This window comes from Sarcophilus harrisii, chromosome 4 (assembly GCF_902635505.1).
Source record: "Sarcophilus harrisii chromosome 4, mSarHar1.11, whole genome shotgun sequence".
In the NCBI taxonomy this organism is placed as follows: domain Eukaryota; kingdom Metazoa; phylum Chordata; class Mammalia; order Dasyuromorphia; family Dasyuridae; genus Sarcophilus; species Sarcophilus harrisii.
The window spans coordinates 311,526,939-311,549,907 of record NC_045429.1 but is presented as its reverse complement, the minus strand read 5'-3'; the positions used below and the strand labels follow the sequence as shown (position 1 = coordinate 311,549,907).

At 35.2% G+C, this 22,969-nt stretch overlaps 1 protein-coding gene across 5 annotated transcripts in view; it reads right to left on the bottom strand.

Annotated features, from left to right (window-relative positions):
* The window catches only part of ARSG (arylsulfatase G), a 194,940-nt gene that overhangs the window by 66,525 nt on the left and 105,446 nt on the right, over positions 1 to 22,969 (bottom strand). For 4 of the 5 annotated variants that reach the window (XM_031965688.1, XM_031965689.1, XM_031965687.1 and 1 more), the window contains 4 exons: positions 18,340 to 18,527; positions 16,001 to 16,048; positions 6,357 to 6,471; positions 4,225 to 4,362 (listed from right to left, as the gene is read on the bottom strand). In XM_031965688.1, coding sequence (XP_031821548.1) covers positions 4,225 to 4,362; positions 6,357 to 6,471; positions 16,001 to 16,048; positions 18,340 to 18,527 — 489 coding nt within the window. The remainder of the gene's footprint in view (positions 1 to 4,224; positions 4,363 to 6,356; positions 6,472 to 16,000; positions 16,049 to 18,339; positions 18,528 to 22,969) is intronic. The other variant, XM_031965691.1, reaches the window with a different exon arrangement.

Here is a 22,969-nt window from a genome sequence, read left to right as displayed (position 1 = left end):
ATAATCAAAGAAAATTGTCCTGGAGTGATAGAACAAGAGGGGAAATAGAAAAAAAAAATCTACTGATCACTATTTCAAAGAGATCCTACAATGAAAACATATAAAGCTAAATTCTTAAAACCCCAGATAAAAGAGAAAATTTTATAAGAAACAAACAAAAAATCCCAATAATTCAAACATACTGGAGCTACAATTAGAATTCTACAGGATTAATCAGCAGCTCCAATAAAAGACCACAGGTCCTGAAATATCACATATTGAGAATCAAAAGAACAAGGCCTGTGGCCAAATATATCATCTGCAGCAAAATTAAGCACAATATTAAATGAAAAAAAATGAGCATTCAATTAACTTTCAGATTTTCAAGATTTTGTCTCAACCAAACTTGAATTCAATAGCAAATTTAATATATAAGAGCCAATATCAAAGACTATTTTCAAGGGACTCAACAAGGACAAACTTTATGTTTTATATGTGGAAATATAAACTAAATGTCTAAGATTGACATCAGCAACTGGGTAATTCAAAAGAAAAATTGGGGCAGAACTGATTATGAGCAAAATTGTCTAGGAAAAGATAAAAATAGTAATTAAGCAATACAAATAAGATGCAGAGGAAAAACTGACACAGAGGCATTAAATGGGAGAAAAGCATCCATTCTCTCCATTCTTCAGCAATACTAGCTTTGTTTGATATTCCATTTCCTGACTCTCTTGTCTTTTCATAATGGTTATATATAGATATATAGATATATGAATATGTGGATATCAACATATCTATATCTATACACACATCTGCACCTATATATACATGTATGTATATGTGCATATGTGCTTATGTATGTATGTATAATATGTATATTTATATGTACATAGTATTTTGGATGTTATCTTCCTACTGAGAAAAGGAATTATTTTTGCCTTTTCCCAGCACTTAGCATAATGCCTAGCTCATAATAAATATTCCATAAATGCTTGTTGATTTGTTGACAAAACTTGGCAATTTACTACTTTGAAAGCCTACAGCCGTGGGCAAATAATTTAATCTTTCTGCACCTGTTTCTTCATCTGTAGGGGATGAACTAGATAATAATAAAAATAATAACTAGCATTTATTTACTACTTGAAACTCTGAGCTATGCTGTGCAGGATTATCCAAGACAGACAGATAATAGTGGAGAGTTCTGGCAAAAGGTGAGTCATTGGAAAAGGACATGGCAAACTACTCCGGTATCTTTGCCAAGAAAGTCCCATGGATAGAATTAGCTTGGACAAATTCCAGGAGATAGTGGAAGACAGAAGGATCTGGCATGCTATGGTCCATGGAGTCACAAATTATTGGATATGACTAAACACCTCAACAACAACAACAACAACAACAACAACAACTACTACTACTACTACTACTACTACTACTACTACTACTACTACTCCTACTCCTACTACTACTACTCCTACTACTAAGAGTAATAGGTAACATTTATTTAGCACTATGTGCCAGGCCCTACTAAGTGCCTTAAAATAATTATCTCATTTGGTCCTCATAACAACCTATAGGAGATAGGTGATAGTTATTATCACCATCTTACAGTTAAGAAAACTGAGGCAGACAGAGATATATACCTTTCCCAGAATCACACAGCTAGTAAATATATTGTTAGATTTTAATTCTAGTCTGCTTTACTCCAGGTATAAATAATCTTTAAGATCCCTTCCAGTTTTAAATTCTATGAACTCCCTCTCTTCTGAATCTGGAACACTCCTATGGTCTAATCAAGGTATAATTTGGCAGTTTTTCTAGACTAGGCCAGCCTAATTTAACAAAGGCTTAGAAAAGAAGAAACAGTTAATCTTATATGAATTAAGTGCAAAATTTTTGTTCATGTGTTTGTTTTTTGTTTTTATCAGATTCTGTGGAAATTGACAGCTTTAGTAATTAATTTCCATTAACTAGAGTCATTAAACCTCACTGAAATCCTGTTCTGTTGCCTCATTGTAGCTGACCCAGGATTCTTTAAGGAAAAAGAACAGTAGGTGGCACAGTAGTTAAAGCTTGGAAACAGGAAGAACTGAGTTCAAAATTAATCTCAGACATTTACTTAGTTGTATGCTTTTAGGCAAATCATTTAAATCCCTATCTGCCTCAGTTTCCCCCTCTAAAAAGTGAGGAGGATAATAATAGTACCTACCTCCTAAGTTGCTATAAGAAGAATGAAATGATATCTGTAAGGTTACAAACCTTAAAGCACCATATAAATACAAGCTTTATTTTACTACTGTTATTATTACTGAAAGCTCTGACTGATAAAACCATAGCAATTCTCAAAGGCCATTTCTCCCAAATTGTGGAAGTGTTATTATTTTATATCAGTGGAGGGAGTATCTAAAATAACCAAAAGTTTAAAAAGTCACTCAAGATTCCTTCAGCATATCTACTGAATTAAGTACTGTCTGAACTCACACCACCATCACTACTTTCTTCCTTATACAAACCACAGATGACCAAAGGACTCCACACTCAAGCCAAAAAGTATTCAGGCAGAAACGGGGAGGTTGGGAGTGGGGCTGGAATGAGGGAAGTGTGGGGATGGAAACTGTCACAGTTAGTCTGAGAGTGGCAAGGAAATGGGAACAGAGTGGATGCCAATCAGCTGAATGCCAATCAATGGCTGAATAAGTTATGGTATGAATGTAATACTATAGTTGAAAACTATATCTTCATATATTTTGAAAATAAAAAGCTTTATTTTAAAAAAACTATTATTATTTTTAAAAAGAAGAAAAAATAATTTTTAAAAATCTAATAGAGGCATCATTTTATAACTGCAAGAGCAATGTATTCAGGAAACCTAGGGTTTAATCTGTGTGATCATAGACCTCAATAAAGTAAATAAAAGGGACAGTTGGATTATCTCTAAGATTTCCTTGTAGTCTATGACTTTCATTTCTTCTTTATTCTCAATCTTGGTTAGTCACAAGCTTCACTTAAGCTTTCTAGTTGTAATTGTTTGATATATCAAATGTTTATTATTAAGAACCTTCCATTTATTAAACCAAACTCAACATGGTTTTATACTTTTTTTTAAACAAATAACCATATTCTATTCTCCTAGAAAAAATGTGTTTGATTATTCAAAGATTTTCTGAAGTTGCCTAGCAATAATGGTTTTGGATATTTCTCCAAGGGTCCTAAAAAACAATAAAATGCAATTGCTGGAGCCAACTGGGCTGCCTCCTCAGGTTCTCATGTGCTTAAATTAACTCTTTCAGTAAAAAGAGAATAATATCTTTGATTATCAAAATGTACAATCAAGCCCACAGCTAAGTCTCAGGAGATAACAAAAATACACACTCTCTCCTCTCAAAAAGCTCACATTCTTATCTCTAAGATTCCTAGAACACCTGAGCCCCTCAAGCTCTTATGATTGTTTTGCATCATAGCACAACAATAAAATATGATCCAACTGAAGCTCACCAACAAGGGATCTGAATGAAAAACGGATCAGAGAGTATCCAAAAATAAGTATTAGCATGTTTTCTGTATTGGCATGCCAGACCCATTTATACTTACATAATTTGGGTATTATGTGTTTTGCATTATCAGGTATATCTCTGGCCCCTTCTTCACCTCAAATAAGCATAAATCATAGAATTTGATGGCTAGAAAGTACTGTAGAACTCATCCAGTTCAGCTTCCACATTTTACAGAAAAGGAATTCAAGGAGGTGAATTCTGTCAATGGCAGACCTGGTACTTGAACCCAGGTATCCTAATTCCTAATTCAGAGAATAAAGCTGACTTTTTTTTTAACCTCTAATAGCAGAATGATAGGTAAATAACTCAATTTAGCACATCAAACTCCACTCTCAGTTTTCTCAGCATTCATCAGGAAAAGAGAGGCTTCCTCTGGGACTGGTAGAGAGGCGGCCTGGTTTTTTTGAAGGTTGTGACAGCAAAAGAGTAAGTCTGGAAGAGGTCTTAACAAGCTGGAAAAACTTTGGGCCTGGGGTGGCAATGTTCTGTGTGCCTATTATCCAAAATCCAGTCCAGGTTAATAAGCACAAAGAACAGATGTCATCACTATTGAAAAAGTCTTTTTTGAAGACCAACTATTAAGATAAGGAAGTTTGGGAAACTGAATCACTGGAAGTTCAACACCAAAGTGATCATGGATCTCCTTAAATATCAGAGTTGCCAAGGAGTGTAGCTATGGTGGCTTGCCTACCTTGCTTGTTGGATGAACTGCAACGCTTTCTCTGCAAACTTTTCTGTAAGACTCGTGAGATTGACTGGCTGTTCCACAATGTTGAAGTTCTCGTACAGAGGAAGGCCCACGTCAGAGTAACAGTTTTTCCTAGGGCTGCTATGTAGAAATCACAAATATTCACTCACTTTACTTATTGTAATAAGCAAGATAATTTTGTGGCCTTACGGTAGGAGGAAGGTTTTATTTTTCTCATCTAGCCTTGTAAATAAACACAAGATATTTATCAGCTATCCCTAAAAAGTCTACCAGCTTCCCATTCTCTACTCCCCCAAGGAAGATCATCCTTTGCAAGTGGATATATTTTCCAGGCTGTTGTGATGAATGTTCAAAACACTCATTAACTTTCTTCTTCATTTACTCTTGTTGCTTGTTTTTATGAATGAATCAAAGAACTGTAGAGTGTCAGAGCTAGCAGGGATCTTGGAAAGGATCTAGTTCTACTTTATTTTACATAGGAATAAACTGAGTTCTAGAAAGAAAAAATGATTTGTTCATGGTCACAGAGTGAGAAAAGAAGGAAAGAAAAAGCATTAAGTGTCTATCTGTGCTAAGTGCTTTATAATTGTTATCTCATTTAATGCTTACCAAAACCCATTATTATTATTATTGCTATTTTATTTCCCATTTTATAGTTGAGAAAAACGAGGCAGTCATAAGTTAAGTAATTTGTCCAGGGTCACATAGTAAATATCTAAGAGTAAATTTGGACTCAGGTCTTCTTGATTTGAAGGCCTGTGCCCTACTTACTATTTTGTGCAACTTCTATCATTTAGATTATATTTCTTTACTGTTTTCAGTTTTGTAGACCATTTTCTTGGCAAAAATCCTGTGTGTTAGATGTCCTGTGCATGTATGTGGGTGTGTAAACACTTACACACACACACACACACACACACACACACACTTCCCAGCATTGAATTTTGCAACAGAATCTTTCTTTATGAAGTAAACCAAAAGATCAGTAATGACCATAAAACAAGCTTAAGAAAAAGAGAGAAAATGATGTATAGATTGAATGAATTGCAAAATCTATATTTATAACTTCACTGAGATTCTTTCCCTTCTAGGAACAAGACCTCAGCCAACAATTTTTCTGCTTGGCTTCATTATTTGTTGAAAGAAGATTAATGGTCATATCACATGTGTTTGAGGGCTTTGTGTTCATATCAGGTGACTCAAAGACTTGGAGCTTGAAAATTCCATAGGGTCATTTAGAAGGAAAAATGCATCATTGAATTCAAATAGCAATTGCTGAACCTACCTTTATGTCCTCAACTCTGGACATACAAAGGCAAAAATGAAAAAAATAATCCTTGCTTTCAAAGATCTCTTGTTCTCCTGCGGAGTGGAAAGCAACATGTATGTAGAAAAATCAGTACAAAATATGGAAAAAGTAAATATAAGGTATTGAGAGGGGAATGAGTAGGCTCAGGAATGGAACTAAGGATTTACTCAAAAATGGGGATAAGCCTGTGCAAACACATAAAGATGAAAGACAGAAGAGTCATTTACAAGAAATAGCAAAAAGGTCATCTTAACTAGGTCATAGTAGTGACTCATTTTCCCCAAACTGCCCTGACCCATGAAAATGAGAAGGTGGAATAAATGAATCTATAAGGTTTCTTCTAATCCAAAACATCCAATAATTCTAACCAAGTGGTTAAACATATACATATAATTTTCCAAATAAAGAAATGTGCCTGTGAAAAGGGAACATCATCACTTTGTTAATATTTTTTCACTTAGTGTAGAGGCTGCATTTATTTAAAGCACTTTCTATCTGAATATACATCTTTTTACTCCTAACATCTATTGAATATAATCTCCTAGGAAGGAAGAACTATTTTTTTTTTCATTTTTATCTTTGTATTTTCAGTACCTAGCACAGTGTCTGGTATATAAAGATAGGCTCAGTAATTTCTAGTTGAATTGAATGAAGTACCTTGTAAATATTCCAAGAAAGTTTCTGCCTACACCATTACTGTCTGCCTTCTCTGGCAAGCATTAAGAAAGTAAGTATGACATCTGCTTAATTCAATTTCTATGGGCCTATATACAGATGAGTACCAAACAGTTGTTTTGGATGTTACCTTTGTAATGGAGCTGCTGCAGGTGGGCAAGCTGGGCAGGGTGGGTGATTGTAGCCAGGGGTGTCGCTACAGCCCATATCATGACTGTAAGGAATTCCAAAGTAGTAACTGAAGCCTGTGGTCAAAGCAATGAGGTTAGCTTCCCAAATCACAGCAGTGTTGTCCTAGCAGCAGCATTCCCACAAGACCTCCTGATTTTTAATTCCCAATAATTTAATAGCATAAGGTATGCAATTTAAAAGGGATTTGGTTAACATCCCTTTCCTTGTATTCAAAGAAAAAAAATATTGCTAGCTTCTAGCTATAAACCTCAATCTGCTAACTTGGAAACACCATTCTGTAAGTTAGGGATTAACCCACATGAGAAAGATGAGAAAGAACTTAGGGGGTGCTTGGGCTTCTGGTTCAATAAGATGTTAATACCAACTTATAACTTTATTTAGTCACAAAGCAAAATTAAATGATATTCAAATATACTCCTCCACACTTCTCTCCCACACAAGCATTTATCTTGAGACTATATTTACACGCATGAAGAAGCAGCACAAGGTGGAAAGAGTATTGGAAATGGCATCAAAGCATCTGGATTCAAATTCTGGATCTACTTAGGCAAAGAACTTAATCTCATTGGGTCTCTACCTTCATTTGTGAAAAGAAAAATTTGATCAGGATGATTTCTAATATCTCTTCCAACTTTAAATATCATGACCTTTCAAAACTAGTATATCCAAAAGACTTACATGATACAAATACAATTTTCCAGTTCTCTTCTTGATTTTGTTTTTGTGTATGACCACAATAAGTATACACAATAATAATAATTCACACTTTATTAACTTTTAAGATTTTAAAAATGTTTTGCATACATTATTGCATTTGAACTTATAACACCCTTGTGAATAGGTGCTATTTCCCATTTTAATAAGAATAATTTGAATTATAATGATTCCCATTTTACCAATGATAAACTGAAGTTCAGAAAGATTAAGTAACTGATCAGGGTCAAATAGGTAGTAAATGTGTGAGCTGGGATTTGATCTTCCAAATCTAATTCTTTCTCTGATATACCAAAAGAGATACTATTTAAAAGCCAGAGTGTTTTTACAAACCTAGTCTCGAAAGAATTACTACAATGGCCTCACAGAGGTTGATAGAGGACTTTTCTACTATAGTTTGTTGCTGCAGAATTGACTATCCCTTCTTTCAGGTCACATTCTCAAAATATAATTATATTCAGTAAACATTGACAGTAACAAGGTGAGCTTAGCTTGATGAATGTGTTACCCAATACTAGCTTATGATGGGGTTACACTTTACTGATTAACTCACAATCTAACAATCTCCCCACTCCATCCCTATGGAGCATAAAAAGCACATGCAAATATAAGCTTGCCCTTTGAGACATATACATTGACCTCCTCTGAAACCATTTTCCCAGCACTGCACTTGAAGTGAAAACTAGGAATCCCCAGAAGGTCAGTTTACTACTCTATCTCAGGGTTCTGTCAAATATCTTAAGGCACTGAATTTCCATTAATGTTGCTCATGAGCCTCTCCTTGTGTATTTTCCAATGAGTCAGCCAGATTTAAATTAGCTTTAATTTAAAAAAATAAATTACTGAGTGAATATAATAAGAAGAGTTGCTATAAAATATTACCCCTCTCCTCTTTTCCTCTTTCCCCCAGAAGCCTGCAAGGTCACACATCTTCCATGCAAAAAGTCTTATGGCCCAAAGTCTTTTTGTCCTTTCTAATTATTTAAGGACTTAGCTAAACATTATGATCAAGTTAAAGGAAAATTCCTTAATATCTAGTCTGTTGTCAGTTGATCAGTGAAGTCATTTATTTTTTTTTTCTCTTTTTTTTTTTTTTTTTTTTTTTTATTTAATAGCCTTTTAATTTACAGGATATATACATGGGTAACTTTACAGCATTAACAATTGCCAAACCTCTTGTTCCAATTTTTCACCTCTTACCCCCCCCCACCCCCTCCCCTAAATGGCAGGATGACCAGTAGATGTTAAATATATTAAAATATAACTTAGATACACAATAAGTATACATGACCAAAACATTATTTTGCTGTACAAAAAGAATCAGACTCTGAATTATTGTACAATTAGCTTGTGAAGGAAATCAAAGATGCAGTTGTGCATAAATATAGGGACTGGGAATTCAATGTAATGGTTTTTAGTCATCTCCCAGAGTTCTTTTTCTGGGTATAGCTAGTTCAGTTCATTACTGCTCCATTAGAAATGATTTGGTTGATCTCGTTGCTGAGGATGGCCTGATCCATCAGGACTGGTCATCATCTAGTATTGTTGTTGAAGTATATAATGATCTCCTGGTCCTGCTCATTAGTGAAGTCATTTAAAGGGGAAACATCAACACTCACATAAATACAATGTAATTTTGAGAGCACTAATAATTAGGGGATCAAGAAAGACATATGCTGTGATGTTGTCTAAAATGTAATGTTCTCTTGTTGGGTTTTTCTTGGGGTCCCTGAAAGCAGCCTTCGTAATCACCACAAGTGCAGCCAGGGACTAAAGTACAAATGCTTTATTGTCTCTTTCAAAGTCCTATCTCCTTCACTTGGGGCTCAGCTAGTTTTTCTGGAGGCTTTTCTCTTGGTTCCAAGAGCTTGAGCTCCTGCCTTCCTTCTCTGGCTTCTGAATCTCCCCAAATTCAAAGGTTTGTGCTTCAGCTTCCAGCCACTACAAAGGTAGATGATGGAATGAATCTGTCTCAGTCTCCGAGAGCTTCTAGTGTGCTTGTATCCCTGAAAAGTACCTATCACAATGCTTTATATATTGTAGGCACTTAATAAATGTGGCTGAATTTGTTTGAATTTACTAGAACTCTAAGTGAAAAGGGGGGGAGAGGAAGAAGAAATATACAAGTCTTGGATGTATGAGGGACTTGTGAGTATGACTATCATAGACAAAAGTGGGCTCACAGAGCTCTAACAGTAGTAGATATTTAATTACTTGGGTATGGATGCTGTGTGAGGCCTGTCATGCTCCATATCATGGAGAAGACATTTATCTCTGGCACCTATAGCCTCTTCTCCATTTCCACTACAATCACCCTAGCACAAGCTCTCCTTGTTACTCAGTCATATATTGCAATGGCCTTCTAGCAGGTCTTCCTTCATCTAGTCTCTCTTTCCTCTAATCCATCTTTTACATTTGCGTTTAAGTGAGATAAGAGTCTTCCCTACTCATCTATCTGGCCTTGTCATTCCTCCATAGAAAAATATTCAGTGACTTCCTAATGTCCTCTAAACTTATAATGTTTGGTATGATAATAGAGCCTCCATCTGTACCTCCATCCTTGACATATGGGATGATGAAAGTGGGAAAGGAACAAGCATTTATTAAGTACCTGCTATATACCAGGCACAAAATAAAGTGCTTTACAAATATTATTTCATTTAATCATCACAACAACCTTGTGAGGTAGGTACTACTGAGGCAGGTAGAGATTAATTGATTTGCCCAGAGTCAAACAATTAGTCAGTATTTAAGGACAGATTTGACTCTAAGTCCAGTGCTAAATATACTACACCACCTACCTAATTATTTTTTTTCCTTGAAAGGCATTTTGAAACAGTCCTTGAAACTTAATTGGCTCAAGAGACTAAGGCTTCCTGATACTGATACAGCTTCCTGCTTGCCTGATTCCAAAAGTAAAAAAAAAAAAAAAAAAAAAGAAGAAGAAGAAGAAAAGAAAAGAAAGAAAATCCAAACCACGAGTTCTGACTAGTCTCTGAGGCTTCTGAGCAGCAAACCAGTGCTTCTGACAACATAACCAATACTGGCATTAGAAAGCTGTATTCTGCTGAATCAGTGCCAAATTCTCAGTAAATATCCTTTCTCTACTCTAGCTAAATAAATGTCCTTTTGTCAGTTTTTAGATACACAATGAATATATAATCTTATTCTAGTCTTGAACTGAAGCCATCAGATTGACTTGGTCAGCCCTGACCTTACTACATTTGACCTCTATTCAAGGATCTACACAAACTCATACTATTCAGTCAGGGAAGTAGCCCAACAACTCAATACTCCAATTCACTTGCATATAAGGAAAGTGGAGATGGGAATGATGGGGCTAGGAATAACTTACTCAACTAGTAAGGAATAGATCCAAGATGATAGGATCACAGATATAGATCATAGATGTGAACTCAGATCATCCTATGCTCTTTCTACTTTAGCACGATTTCTAGTACTAATCATCCTCCTTTCCAACCCTTATCATATTACTCTCTTGCATGCACATTATACTCTAGTCAAGCAGGTTTTCTTTGTTCCTAAACATGCTATGAGCTTCCTTTATACCTCTAAGCATAGTATTCTCTAAGCCTAGAATATCTCCCTCCTCTTTTTTGTTTGTTGAATTCCTACCCATCTTTTAAGTATTATTTCTTCATGAACATCTCCCTGATTGCTAATTTTTGATAATATATCTTCTCCCAAAGACATCCCCTAATAATACATTGCACTTCCTTAACAAATTTAGCATGGAGTATCACATATTACTGTTCCTTTATTGGACATTAAGTTTCATAGGACTATTTCTTCTCTAAATTTTATATTTTCTCTAGAACAGAGCTCTTCACATGGAATTAAAAACTCTTAAAGAATATAGTTTGGGGTTCTTTTCTATTTTTAAATTAAAGCTTTCATTTTCAAAATATATACATAGATAATTTTCAACATTCATCTTTGCAAAGCCTCATATTCCAATTTTTTTCCTTCTCTTCCCCCCACAAGTAATCCAATATATTTAAAGAAGCACAATTCTTCTATACATTCTTCTACAATTATCATGCTGTACAAGGAAAATCAGATCAAAAAAAAAAAAAAGAAAAATGAGAAAGAAAACAAAATGAAAGCAAACAACAAAAGTGAAAATACTATGTTGTGATCCACACTCAGTCCCCACAGTCTTTTCTATGAGTGCAAATGGCTCTCTTCATCACAAGACCAATTGAACTGGCTAAATTCACCTCATTGTTGAAAAGAGTCAAATCCATCATAGTTGATCATCGTATAACCTTATTGTAGCTATGTACAATGTTCTCCTGGTTCTATTCATTTCACTCAGCATCAGTTCATGTAAGTCTCTCCAGGCCTTTCTGAAATCATCTTACTGATCATTTCTTATAGAACAATAATATTCCATAACATTCATATACTATAACATATTCAGCCATTCTCTAATTGATGGGTGGGATCCACTCAATTTCCAATTTCTTGCCATGACAAAATGAGCTGCTACAAACATTTTTGCACTTGTGGGTCCTTTCCCTTTTTTTATGATCTCTTTGGGATACAGGCCCAGTAGAAACACTGCTGGATCAAAGAGTATGCACATTTTGATAGCCTTTTGGGCATAGTTCCAGTTGTTCTCCAAAATGGTTGGATCACTTCACAACTTCTAATTTGCTTATATCACTCTTTATATCTAAATCAAGAAGCCATTTTGACCTTACCTTGGTCTAGAGTATTAGGTGTGAGTTAATACTTAGTTTCTGCTATACTAATTTCCAATTTTCCTAACAATTTTTTGTCAAATAATGAGTTCTTATCCCAGAATCTGAAGTCTTTGGATTCATTAAACACTAGATAACTATAGTCATTAACTATTGTGTCTTGTGAATCTAACTTATTCTACTGATTGGTTACTCTATTTCTTAGCCAATACCAAATGGTTTTGATGACCACTGCTTTATCATATAGTTTTAGGTCTGGTACAGCTAGGCTACCTTCATTTGCATTTTTTTCATTAATTCCCTTGAAATTCTTAACCTTTTGTCTTTCAGATGAACTTTGTTATCATTTTTTCTAGCTCTGTAAAAGAATTTCTTGGGATTCTGATTGGCATGGCACTGAATAAGTAGATTAATTTAGAGAGGAAAGAATATAGTTTTTGAATGAATGACTGGGTAGGAATTTATTGATAGGATGAGTTCAGAAATGAAAAATAATAAAAGATAAAGAATTTTCAACATGGATAGCCACTCAGAAATCACCTAGACTAATCTTTTTTTTTTTTAATTTTTGTCAAAGAAACTGAGATTTTCAGTTTTAGAGAGGTGGATCAGGGTAGATTTCCTGCCTCTCCCTAAGAGACTTAATAGTTAGGGAGAGTACAAAACTAAATGAACCAGGTCACATTTTTCACTGGCCTCAAGAAGTGTCAGGTTAGTGGCAGAACTAAAAATCAGTATTCGGATATTCTAATTCTCATTCCACTGTTCTTTGGACCACACCACAGTAGGTCAAAAGATAGATAATAGGAATTAAAAGATATCATAGAATCCTATACTAAAACATCATAGAAGTGGGGGTAGAGAATATGGAAAATAGGGAAAGATGAGAAATTAAGGAGTTAGGGTTAGAAACTAAAAAAAAGTCCACTAATCTGATTAAAAAGAGCATGAACACTATGTGTTCAGCCATGAATAACTTAAGTCTTCTCCCTTAAAACAATGATCCAAGACAATTCCAAAGGACTCGTGATGGAAAATGTTATACACATTCTGAGAAAGAACTAATGAAGTCAAACTGCTGATCTAAGCATACTATCTATGTATTTTTTTTTTTTGGTCTGTTTCTTCTTTCCCAACATGACTAATATGGAAATGTTTTACATGATTGCACATAAATAACTTATATCAAATTGCTTGGGGAGGGGGAGGAGAAAGAAAGGGGGGAAATTTGGAACTCAAGATTTTTTTTAGATGAATATTACAAACTGCCTTTATGTGTAATTGGGGAAAAATATTATTTTTTGAAAACCATGTAGAAAGAGCATTGAACTTTAATTAGGAAAACTGCATTCTAGTTCTAGCTCTATTACCAGCTCCCTCAGCCTCAGTTTTCTCAATTCAATTAAACATTTGTTGTTGTAATACCGTTTCAGGATTATTCCCTCTAACTCATACTCTCACATTTGCAGGTGAGGCTCTTAGAGAATAATTGCTACCTCAGTTCTAGAACCTGTATCTATCTCTAAAACTAGCCAATGACCACCCCACTCACTTGTGAACTTTCCATTACAGGAAGGCAATAAACACAGTTAGCTCAAAACAAAGGAATTTACTAATATGGCATAGGAAGAACAGTAGAAAATTAAACATCCCTACTGCATACTTAGGGAGACCTTGTTATAAATACATGTAGCATTTGTGGAAAGAGTAGGCAAAAACTTAAGAGTATGAGAATAGTAAGGTATATAGCTGGGGAAAACACTCACTCCTCTAGTACTATTTATTGCTGGATCTCAAAGTCCTTTCTTTCCTTGTACAACCTTCTGTACAGTGGAACTTTCAATGTCCAGAGCTGGTTCTCTAAATTCCAAATCTTACTCTGTTCTCTGCTTCCAGGGGTCACACTCCTTGAAGATGTTTCTGATCTTAAATAGTTATCTTTTTTAACCTGGTTCTATCTAGAGAGAGAGAGACAGACAGACAGACAGACAGAGACAGAGACAGAGAAAGTGTGAGTATGTGTGCAAACTCAGAAGTACTGCCTTTTGCCTGGACTCTCTCAAACTGCTTGCTAGATACAATGTCTTTCTGAATAAGTAGCTACATTGCTAGGCACCATGGATAATTGGTGTAGGTGGAAAGAACTTTCCTTATCTTCCCAGAGATGAGGAGCTATGTTGCCTTATAACTGCAGGTTCTCTTTAACTGCCTCAAAACCATTGGATTGTATTTTCTAAGGGTCACTGGGGAGGTGAAGAGGGAAGGAAGATGGCCAATGATTATTTGTTTCCTTCTTCTGACTCAGAGAACAAGTATTATTTGTGCGCTTATTTTTTTTCTTTCTTTCTCTTTTTCCCCCCTTTTGATCTGATTTTTCTTGCTCAGCATGACAAATGTGGAAATATGTTTAGAAGAATTGCACAAGTTTAACTTATATAGGATTGCTTGCTGTCTAGGGGAGAGAAGGAGAAAAAAAAATTGAACACAAAGTTTGCAAAGGTGAATGTTGAAAATTAACTTCACATGTATTTGAAAAAATAAAATACTATTTTTAAAATTTTAAAAATCAAATCAAATCACTGTTCATTAAAAAAAAGAAAGAAAAGATTTAACAAGGTGTTAACACCTACTTACAAAGCAACACCTCCTTATATGTGATTAAATTCTCTGACTGACATGACTGAATTGGATGGGATGTGGGAGATCCAATCTTTATCCCCTCTTACATTAATAAAAAAGTATTGAGATCAATTCTGATGGATTTGGTTCTTTTCAACGGTGAATTGATTCAGGCCAATCCCCAATAGACTTGTGATGGAAAGAGCCATCTGCATCCAAAGAGAAGATGTGGGGACTGAATGTGGATCATAACATAGTATTTTCACCTTTTTTGTTGTTTGCTTATTTTTTGTTTTCTTTCTCATTTTTTCCCGTTTTGATCTGATTTTTCTTGGGCAGCATGATAATTGTGGAAATATGTATAGAAGAATTGCACATGTTTAACATATATTGGATTACTTGCTATCTAGACAAGGAGGTGAAAGGAAGGGAGAAAAACTGGAATACAATGTTTTTCAAGGGTGAATGTTGAAAACTATCTTTGCATATATTTTGAAAATAAAAAGCTATTATTTACAAAAAAATATATATAAAATAGTATTGAATTAGATGATTTCCAAGATCTCTTCCAAATTCCAGACTCAATTCTATGATATCAGTGATTTCTAATGAAAACTTTCAAAACAGTATAACAGGGATTCTGGGGAGTCAATCATAATAGTTAACATTTATGCATATTCTAAGGCTTGTAGAGCACTGTATTTACATTATCTTATTTGAACTATCACAACAACTCTATGAGGTAGGTTGTTATTTAATCATTTTAGTGATGCCCAACTCTTTGTGATTCCCTTTTGAGTTTTCTTAGCAAAGGTACTGAAATTTTATTATACTCATAATAACCCTATGAGGTGTGTACTAGAGGAAATATTAACTCCATTTTACAAACAAGGAAATAAAGGCTTAGAGAGATTTGACTTGCTGTAGTCACACAGCTAAGTCATTATGAGAAACAGAATGTGAACAAGTGACCAAATCCAACATTCTATCCACTATGCCATGAGGCCAAATGATATAATCACTGGAGAGAAAGAAGTCAAAGAATACTTGCAAAAAACTTAAAATAATATTGATAGTAAATTTTATTTAATTGTCTTGAAAATGTTCAACAAAATAACTATGAAATAAAAAGGATTGAACTATATTTCTAACACTACTAATTCTAAAATCTATACATCTTTACTCACATAAAGTTAGAACTATGGAAGGGAATAACCACTGTTCTAATATTCATAACAGAAAAGTTATGAGGACATAAGAGAGATAAAAGAAGTTGTTATTTGAGAATAAAGGCTAAGTGAGAGTGACCTGAAGCTGTATAGTAATAGAAGGGCTCCTATAGAGTGAAATGAGGCTATTAATGAACTGTGAGATTAACTCTGGGAAAGAAAAAAAACAACAGTGAATGCTCTAGTGGAAAGCAGGAAAGTAATTTGAAAGGACATTGTATCTCATGTTCATAGAGGTTTTTTTCCTCTTCAAATAATAAATGCCCTCCCTACCCCCTTCCAAGAATCCTTACCACGGAAATTGGGTTGGTAGGGGCCATGGTGACCAAGATGCCATTTGCCTGTTGGAAAACAAGAAAGGTGATCAGCATGATTTCCTGTTCACAATCTCACTTCATTTAGAGAGCTGAGAAAACACACTGTCCTTCATTAGCTTTTTATTTTAAAAAGGGGAACCAAAAGGTACTAAAAGGAGCTAAGTCCTTCCCTCTAATAAACACAAGCCAGTGTCACTGGGAAACAACAAGAACAAGTGGCACAACTAAACAAACAGGAAAGAGAAGGGAGAAAGGAAGGTCAGCTACGGGGAAATCTAAAGAATTCAGGGGACTGAAAAGGCTGCCTCTGCCCTCCCTTTAGAGAGGATTGAGAGGGGCAGAGTAACAAGTTGTCTATTCCTTTCTCCTCCCTACCCCCAATCCCATCTTCCTTATAAAACTAAAATTTATATGAATTATTGAAGAAGGAATAGATTCCCACACACTTTGTTATCAAGAACATCTGCATTCCTGCCTGCCTCATCAACCTCCCCTTTTGCCACATGTTAAATATGGCTAAAATGAGAAGGAAAAGAGACAGTAAAAGAATAAATCCACAGAGGTATTTCCTTCACACCTGCTATATTCCCAAACTGCAAAGTAGTTTGGAATTCTCAAGGACTATACAGAAATCCAGAACACGAAGCTGGGGGCAGACCAATCCCTGGAGGGACACTAAAGTAAAAGGATTTTTCTTGTCTGACACAATGAAATAGTACACTTCAGCTTGATTTCCCTTAAAATCATTTCATGGTAAACTGGAAGGGTCCTTTTATTGAAGGTAGATGGGGTTATTTTGAGGAGTGCATTCTGCTCCTTTTCTAATCAAAGTAGATCTCTCGTTTCCCAGAGGAAACTTTAGATAGCAAATAACACACCCAGCATGAAGACTCAAAGCATTTGGTTTTGTTGGCATAATCTCTCTACCCATGAAGTCTGTTTAGGGAGACTAGCAGGAAACCCACTGGATCTAGCTCTCTGAGATTAAAAACAACAGTTTCCCTAGCAGCACTAACACCCTGATGATGCTGTGGAGATTTTCATATTTTAAGAGAGATGAAAAAGGAAAGAAGGGAGAAAATTTATTAGACTCAAAAACCCCATTAAATCTATTTTACTTATACAAGTAAAAGGCAAAATGGAACTGGTTTGAGCTAGGTGAAGAGACAGGAAGGAAGGAAGGGAACAAGCATTCATTTCACAACTACTATGTGCTAAATGCTGTGTTAAACACTTCAAGACATTATCTCATTTGATCCTCACAGTAACTTTGTGAAGTGGTGCTATTATTATCACCAATTTACAGTAGAGGGAACTGAGGCAGTCAGAGGTTAAGTGATTTGACTAGGATCACATAACCAGGAAGTGTCTGGGCTATATTTTAAACTCAAGTTTTCCTACCTGCTATCCCACCTAGATGCCAAGATGACAAGGGGTAACTTTATATCGAAAAAGCAGAGGGAGATTAGCATGCCAGCTTTTAATTCAATTCAATTCAACAGGCATTTATTAAGTGAACACTAGAAATATAAAAACAAAAATGAAACAGTCCTAGGAGTCTCTTGGGAAAATATGAAGTATATGAAAAGTAACACAGCCCAAAGCACCTAGGTGGCACAGTGGATAGAGTGCTTGACCTGGAGTCTGGAAGACTCATCTTCCTGAGTTGAAATCCAGCCTCAGGAACTTATTAACTGTGTAATCCTGGGCAAGTCATTTAATTCTGTTTGTCTTAGTTCTCATTCCTTTGAAATATACTATTAGAACTGCCTAATAACAAAGTAAGAAGGGAAAAGGACAGTTTTCTTTTAAATCTTCCCTTTGAGGACTCAAAGTATGTGATAGCACAAGAAAGATTTTTATTCCAGTGACCTCTAATAATTTAGAAGACAATTTTAAAATTCCCCTCTTCTGTTTGAATTATCTTGGAAACAGAGACTGGACCTGTTAATAACTTAGCAATGATCTGCACTGGAAGAGCCTTGCTTACCTTGATCTGTTCATTCCAGCACTAAAGTGTTGTAAGCCTAATACATTTAATTTAAATAAGCTGGAGAAGAAATGACAAACAACTTTAGTATCTTTGCCAAGAAAATCCCAATGGGGTCAGGAAGAGTTGGATACAACTGAATAAGTGCAGCCTAATTTTAAGAGAGAGAGAGCTCTAAGAACTCAGCATCAGGAAAGGCTTTGTCTAGGAGATGGTAGTTGGGCTACCCTGTGTGAGAGATTTTACGGATTCCCCAGGAGGGATTCTTTTAGGGAGAGGTAAAGACAGAAAAAGTTTATTCTATAAGTGAAACTTGTAGTATTACCTATCATTCCTGTGATGTAACCAGTCTCTTGGAGCACCTGGGCTAAGGTGGTCTCATTGAGTGGAAGGCCTCCTACTGAGCTGATGGCAAAGTTGTGGGTAACTCCATTTCGGACCCCAAGCCTTCCTGTAAGCAGGCTGGCCCTGGACGGGGAGCAAGTAGAGGCCGGTGCATGAAAATCCACAAACCTGGAAGGAAAGAAACCGTGGGAGAAAACTAAAAAACATGGAATTAATGCCAAAAAAAGGAAATCCATTTCAAAGAATTGTAGGTCTGGAAAGAACCTTACAAATCATTTAGTCCAACTGCCTCACTTAACAAGAACCCAGAGGCAAAGGTCAGGGCCCTTGGGTCATGGCTCCAGCACATGAAATTTAGAACGTACTGCTAGTTCCTACATTCTAACAGTAGTACAAGCAACTGGGCTCAGCACCTAGTTCACAATAACAATTTGCAAAAATAGAAAGCTACTCTTCTCTTCTCCCCAGCAGTAGTATTCCTATAAATAGGTCTTAAGGTATCCATGGATTTTTATTTCCCTTCTTATAGGACAATGTTCTGGGGTCTTACCTCCTTGCATCCCATGCTGTCTTCTCCTCCATCCTGCAATTGAACTGAAGCTTCTGAGGGCAGGGACTGTATCCCATCTTGGAATTCCCCATACCCAATACACAATATCTTGTGCATAATGCTTAACTGATATGTGTTGAATGGAATGATTGGTCTATAAACAGTCTTTGATTAAGCATGTAAGTAGGATATGATGTAGTGGAAAGAATACTGGATTTGGAGTTGGAAGAGTTCAATACCAATATGGCTGGACCTCTCCAAATGACCTTGGATAAATCACTTAACTTATCTGAATCTAATTTCTTCATGTGAGAAAAATAAAATTGTTGTCTTATATGCTTTTTATCGTCCCTTCCAGTTTTGACATTTTATAAGACAGAAACCTTTTAATCAACCAGTTTTACATCCTTCCCTTTCAGTACTGTGATTAAATTGCTAAACGAACGAATTTGCATTTCACCTCTTCTTACCATCCCACAGTAGATGGGGGAGGTAAGTAATAAAGCAACAAAGAGGCTTTATTATTTGGAAAATGTTCTTTTCCAAGTCAACATGGGCAGGCTGTGACCAACTGAAAGAACGAACAAAGACTTTTAATTAAAGGCTGGAAATAGAATGTAAAACAAGAAAAAATATGAAGCCAGATATTAGAGTGGAACAGCTAATAGAAAAACCAATGTACATTAAAACATACACCACCAAAGTAATCTGAGATTGAAAAAATTAAACATATTAGATTTACAATATGTTAATGTTGGAAGTGTTGGGGTCAACAAGGTAAGTGAGACCCTTCCAGTGCATTGCTCAGTTAAATAGATCCAGTCTGTTTACAAGAGATTTAAAAAAAGAAGAAGAGAAATTTCAAGTTCTCTTTTAAATAAATAGAGGTCACTGGAATGAAAACCATCCTTTTGCTATCACATATTTTGAGGTCTCAAAGAGAAGATTTTAAAAAATTATTCTCTTTCCTCAACTACTTAGATATTAAGCAGTTGTAGTAGTATATTTCAAAGGGAGCAGAGAGCTCAGCCATCCTGATTATACCAAACACAACTGAATATGGAGCCCAACTAGCTCCAGATTATACTTCACAACTCAACCTGGTTTCTACCAAAAAATCAGGGTTTACTGAATAATGGGCCTCTCACCATCTGACCATAAACTTATACATATTTTCCCTTTCTACTCCATACCTTCCCTTCCACCTCTAGCTCCAGAAATAGTAATCAAAACTGTACAAACATTGCTGGAAGGGAGAAGATGGTATATTCTTTTTTTTTCCCACTTGTGTCTGAATGGGTTTTCTTGGCAAAAATACTGAAGTAATTTGCCATTTCTTTCTTCAGTTCATTTGTAGATGAGGAAATTGAGGTATACAGGATTAAGTGACTTGCCTAGAGTCACACAGCTAGTGTCTGAAACAAAATTTGAACTCAAGGAGATGAATCTTTTTGACTACAGGACTGGCATTCTATCCATTGTTCTCCCTATCTGCTTTCTTTGATACTGGAAAGAGTGTGACAACTACCTACCTGTCCTATAGCTCCATTCGCCATCCCTGTGACTTCCCAGGCCATAACTCTCTTCCTAGCCTACCTCATACCTTAATCTTTTATATTCCCAACTACAGTATGTGCTTTTTGAGGGCTAAGACTGTCTCACTTCTGTATTAATATTTAGTATCTGGTACATGGTAGGTGTATAATAAATACTTGTTTTTTATTCCTTACTCACAGTATCTGAAATTTCATTCTTAAAACTTTAATCTTTAGAATTTTTCTTTAAAATGCAAATACTTCAAGAAGAAATACACACAAAACTCATTCAATAATTCAGTTAATATGTATAAAATCCTAGAGTCCCCATACTCTATACAAGATACTAAGATGATTCCTTGTTCTCAAGAAATTTATAACTTGCAAGATAAAATGTTAATGTACCCTATTTGATTACAATAATATGTTATTAATATTTCCTTTTTACAAATAAGAAAAACTAGATTTGAAAGTTAAGTGGCCTGTCCAAGGTCACACATCTAGTAGACGACACTTGAACTAAGGTATCTCAACACCACTTTGTAGTTAACCATTTTGCCTCTCAAACAAATTGTAAGTGATATTTTCCTTCTAAAAAGAAAAGCAGACACCTAAAACCATTGCTCAAGAGCAGAGAAAAGATGCAGAAAAAGATGTTTGGCCTCCTGTGAGACTAGTACTGCTCTTTATATTCTGAAACTATCTCAATGCTATCAATTGTATTCACCTTGAAATAGTGTACTTTGCATGCTTCATCTCAATTCCTTTTTACTACTTATATTATCACCTTCATTTTTAAATTTGAAATTTTTATCAATAGTGCTTATTTTTACATGAAATGTTCAAATGTATCCTTCTCCTTCCCCAATAAATCATCTCTTAAATAAAGAAAAAAAGTTCAATAAAACTAACCAACACATCAACAGAGCATGACATTTGTACTTTGTACTGCAAAGAAGGGAAGGGGGAAGGAGAAGTATTTTTTCATTCTGTGGGACAAATTGGTCATTATAATTATACCTCAAAGTCTGAGGGTTTTGTTCTTGCTGTCTTTCTTTCCGTTTTTATATTGTGGTAGTCATTGCATATAGTATTTTGATTCTACTTCCTTAACTCTATTCATCAGGTTTTCTAAATTAATTTTTTTCTTCTTACAGTACATTAATATTCTGCTATGTTAAAGTACAATAACCAACCATTCCCCATAGTTGTGTGATCTCTAAGCATCAGTTGCTTCTTCTATAAAACTCAGGAAGAGGAGGAAGATGGATTCAATGAAACCTAAAGTCTTCTCCAGCTCTAAATTTATAATCCTTTGATTCCTAAAAATCACTTACCTTCTTGGTTTTATTTTTGTTCTCTATAAAATGGAGATCAATTAATCAATCAATAAAAATATATTTAAGTGTTTGCTTTGTGCCAGGCACTATAATAAGTGTCGAGAATACAAAGACAAATATAAAATGGTTCCTGCTTACCTAAAGCTGGGAGAAAACAGCATGATGTACATAAGCATATATGTAACTTATACAAAATACATATAAAAAAGTTTTGGGAAGGAGAACATATGAGTTGGAAAAGGCAGTACTTGAGCTGGATGACTGGAAGAAAGGTGGTGCTAGCATTTATGTAGTGTTTTAAGATTTTACAAAACACTTTACAAAGATTATTTCATTGATCTTCACAACAGCCCTGGCAGGTAGGTGTTATTTTTAACCCCAAATACAAAGAAACCAAGGCTTATAGTCCAACAGGGAAGTTAGGAAGAGAGATAGATTGACATGAAAGCTGAGTTTTGTTTTGGCCATATTGACTTTGAAGTTCTGACAGGAAATCTAGTTCAAAACATTAGATAATGATATAGGAGAAAATACTAAGGTGATGGGAATAAGCATTTATTAAGTACCATTGTATATCAGGCATAAGCATTTCATCTACTTTTATGATGATTGATTATATAAATCTGAAAATCAGCTGCATAGAAATAATAACTAAACCTATGAGAGCTGATGAGGTCAACCAAGGGAGAAAATGTAGAGAAAGAAGAAAGGGGGAAAAAAAAGTCTTGGAAACACCATAGTCAGGGAGCAAGACACAGATTTTTCAGCAAAGACTAAGAAGGAATGTCCTGAGTTGGCTTTCATTTCATTAGCCAGTCCCTTATTTTGATTACCATCAGCTAAGTGATACAGAAAGTCTGTACTATTGTTGCTGTTGATCTTACTCTTACTTCTGTATTGTAGCTAGAAGTAAAATCCCATTTTGGATAGAGGAAACTTTTATACTAAGTAGAGTTTATTGTAATTCCTTTTTCTTAGCATTAACAGTTTTCTCTGAAGCACTATAGTCTTGCAAATGTACTTAACAAAAATGCCACAAGATTTTTTTTTCATTGTAACTTTTGCAAAGGTTTTGCTTTACTCCAACTAAATTGAATAATAGAAGTCTTTGCTGAAGTCAATCAATATTTATTAGTATCCAGCTTGAGCAGACAGTCTATCCTAAGAGAACCACGATCTCCCAAA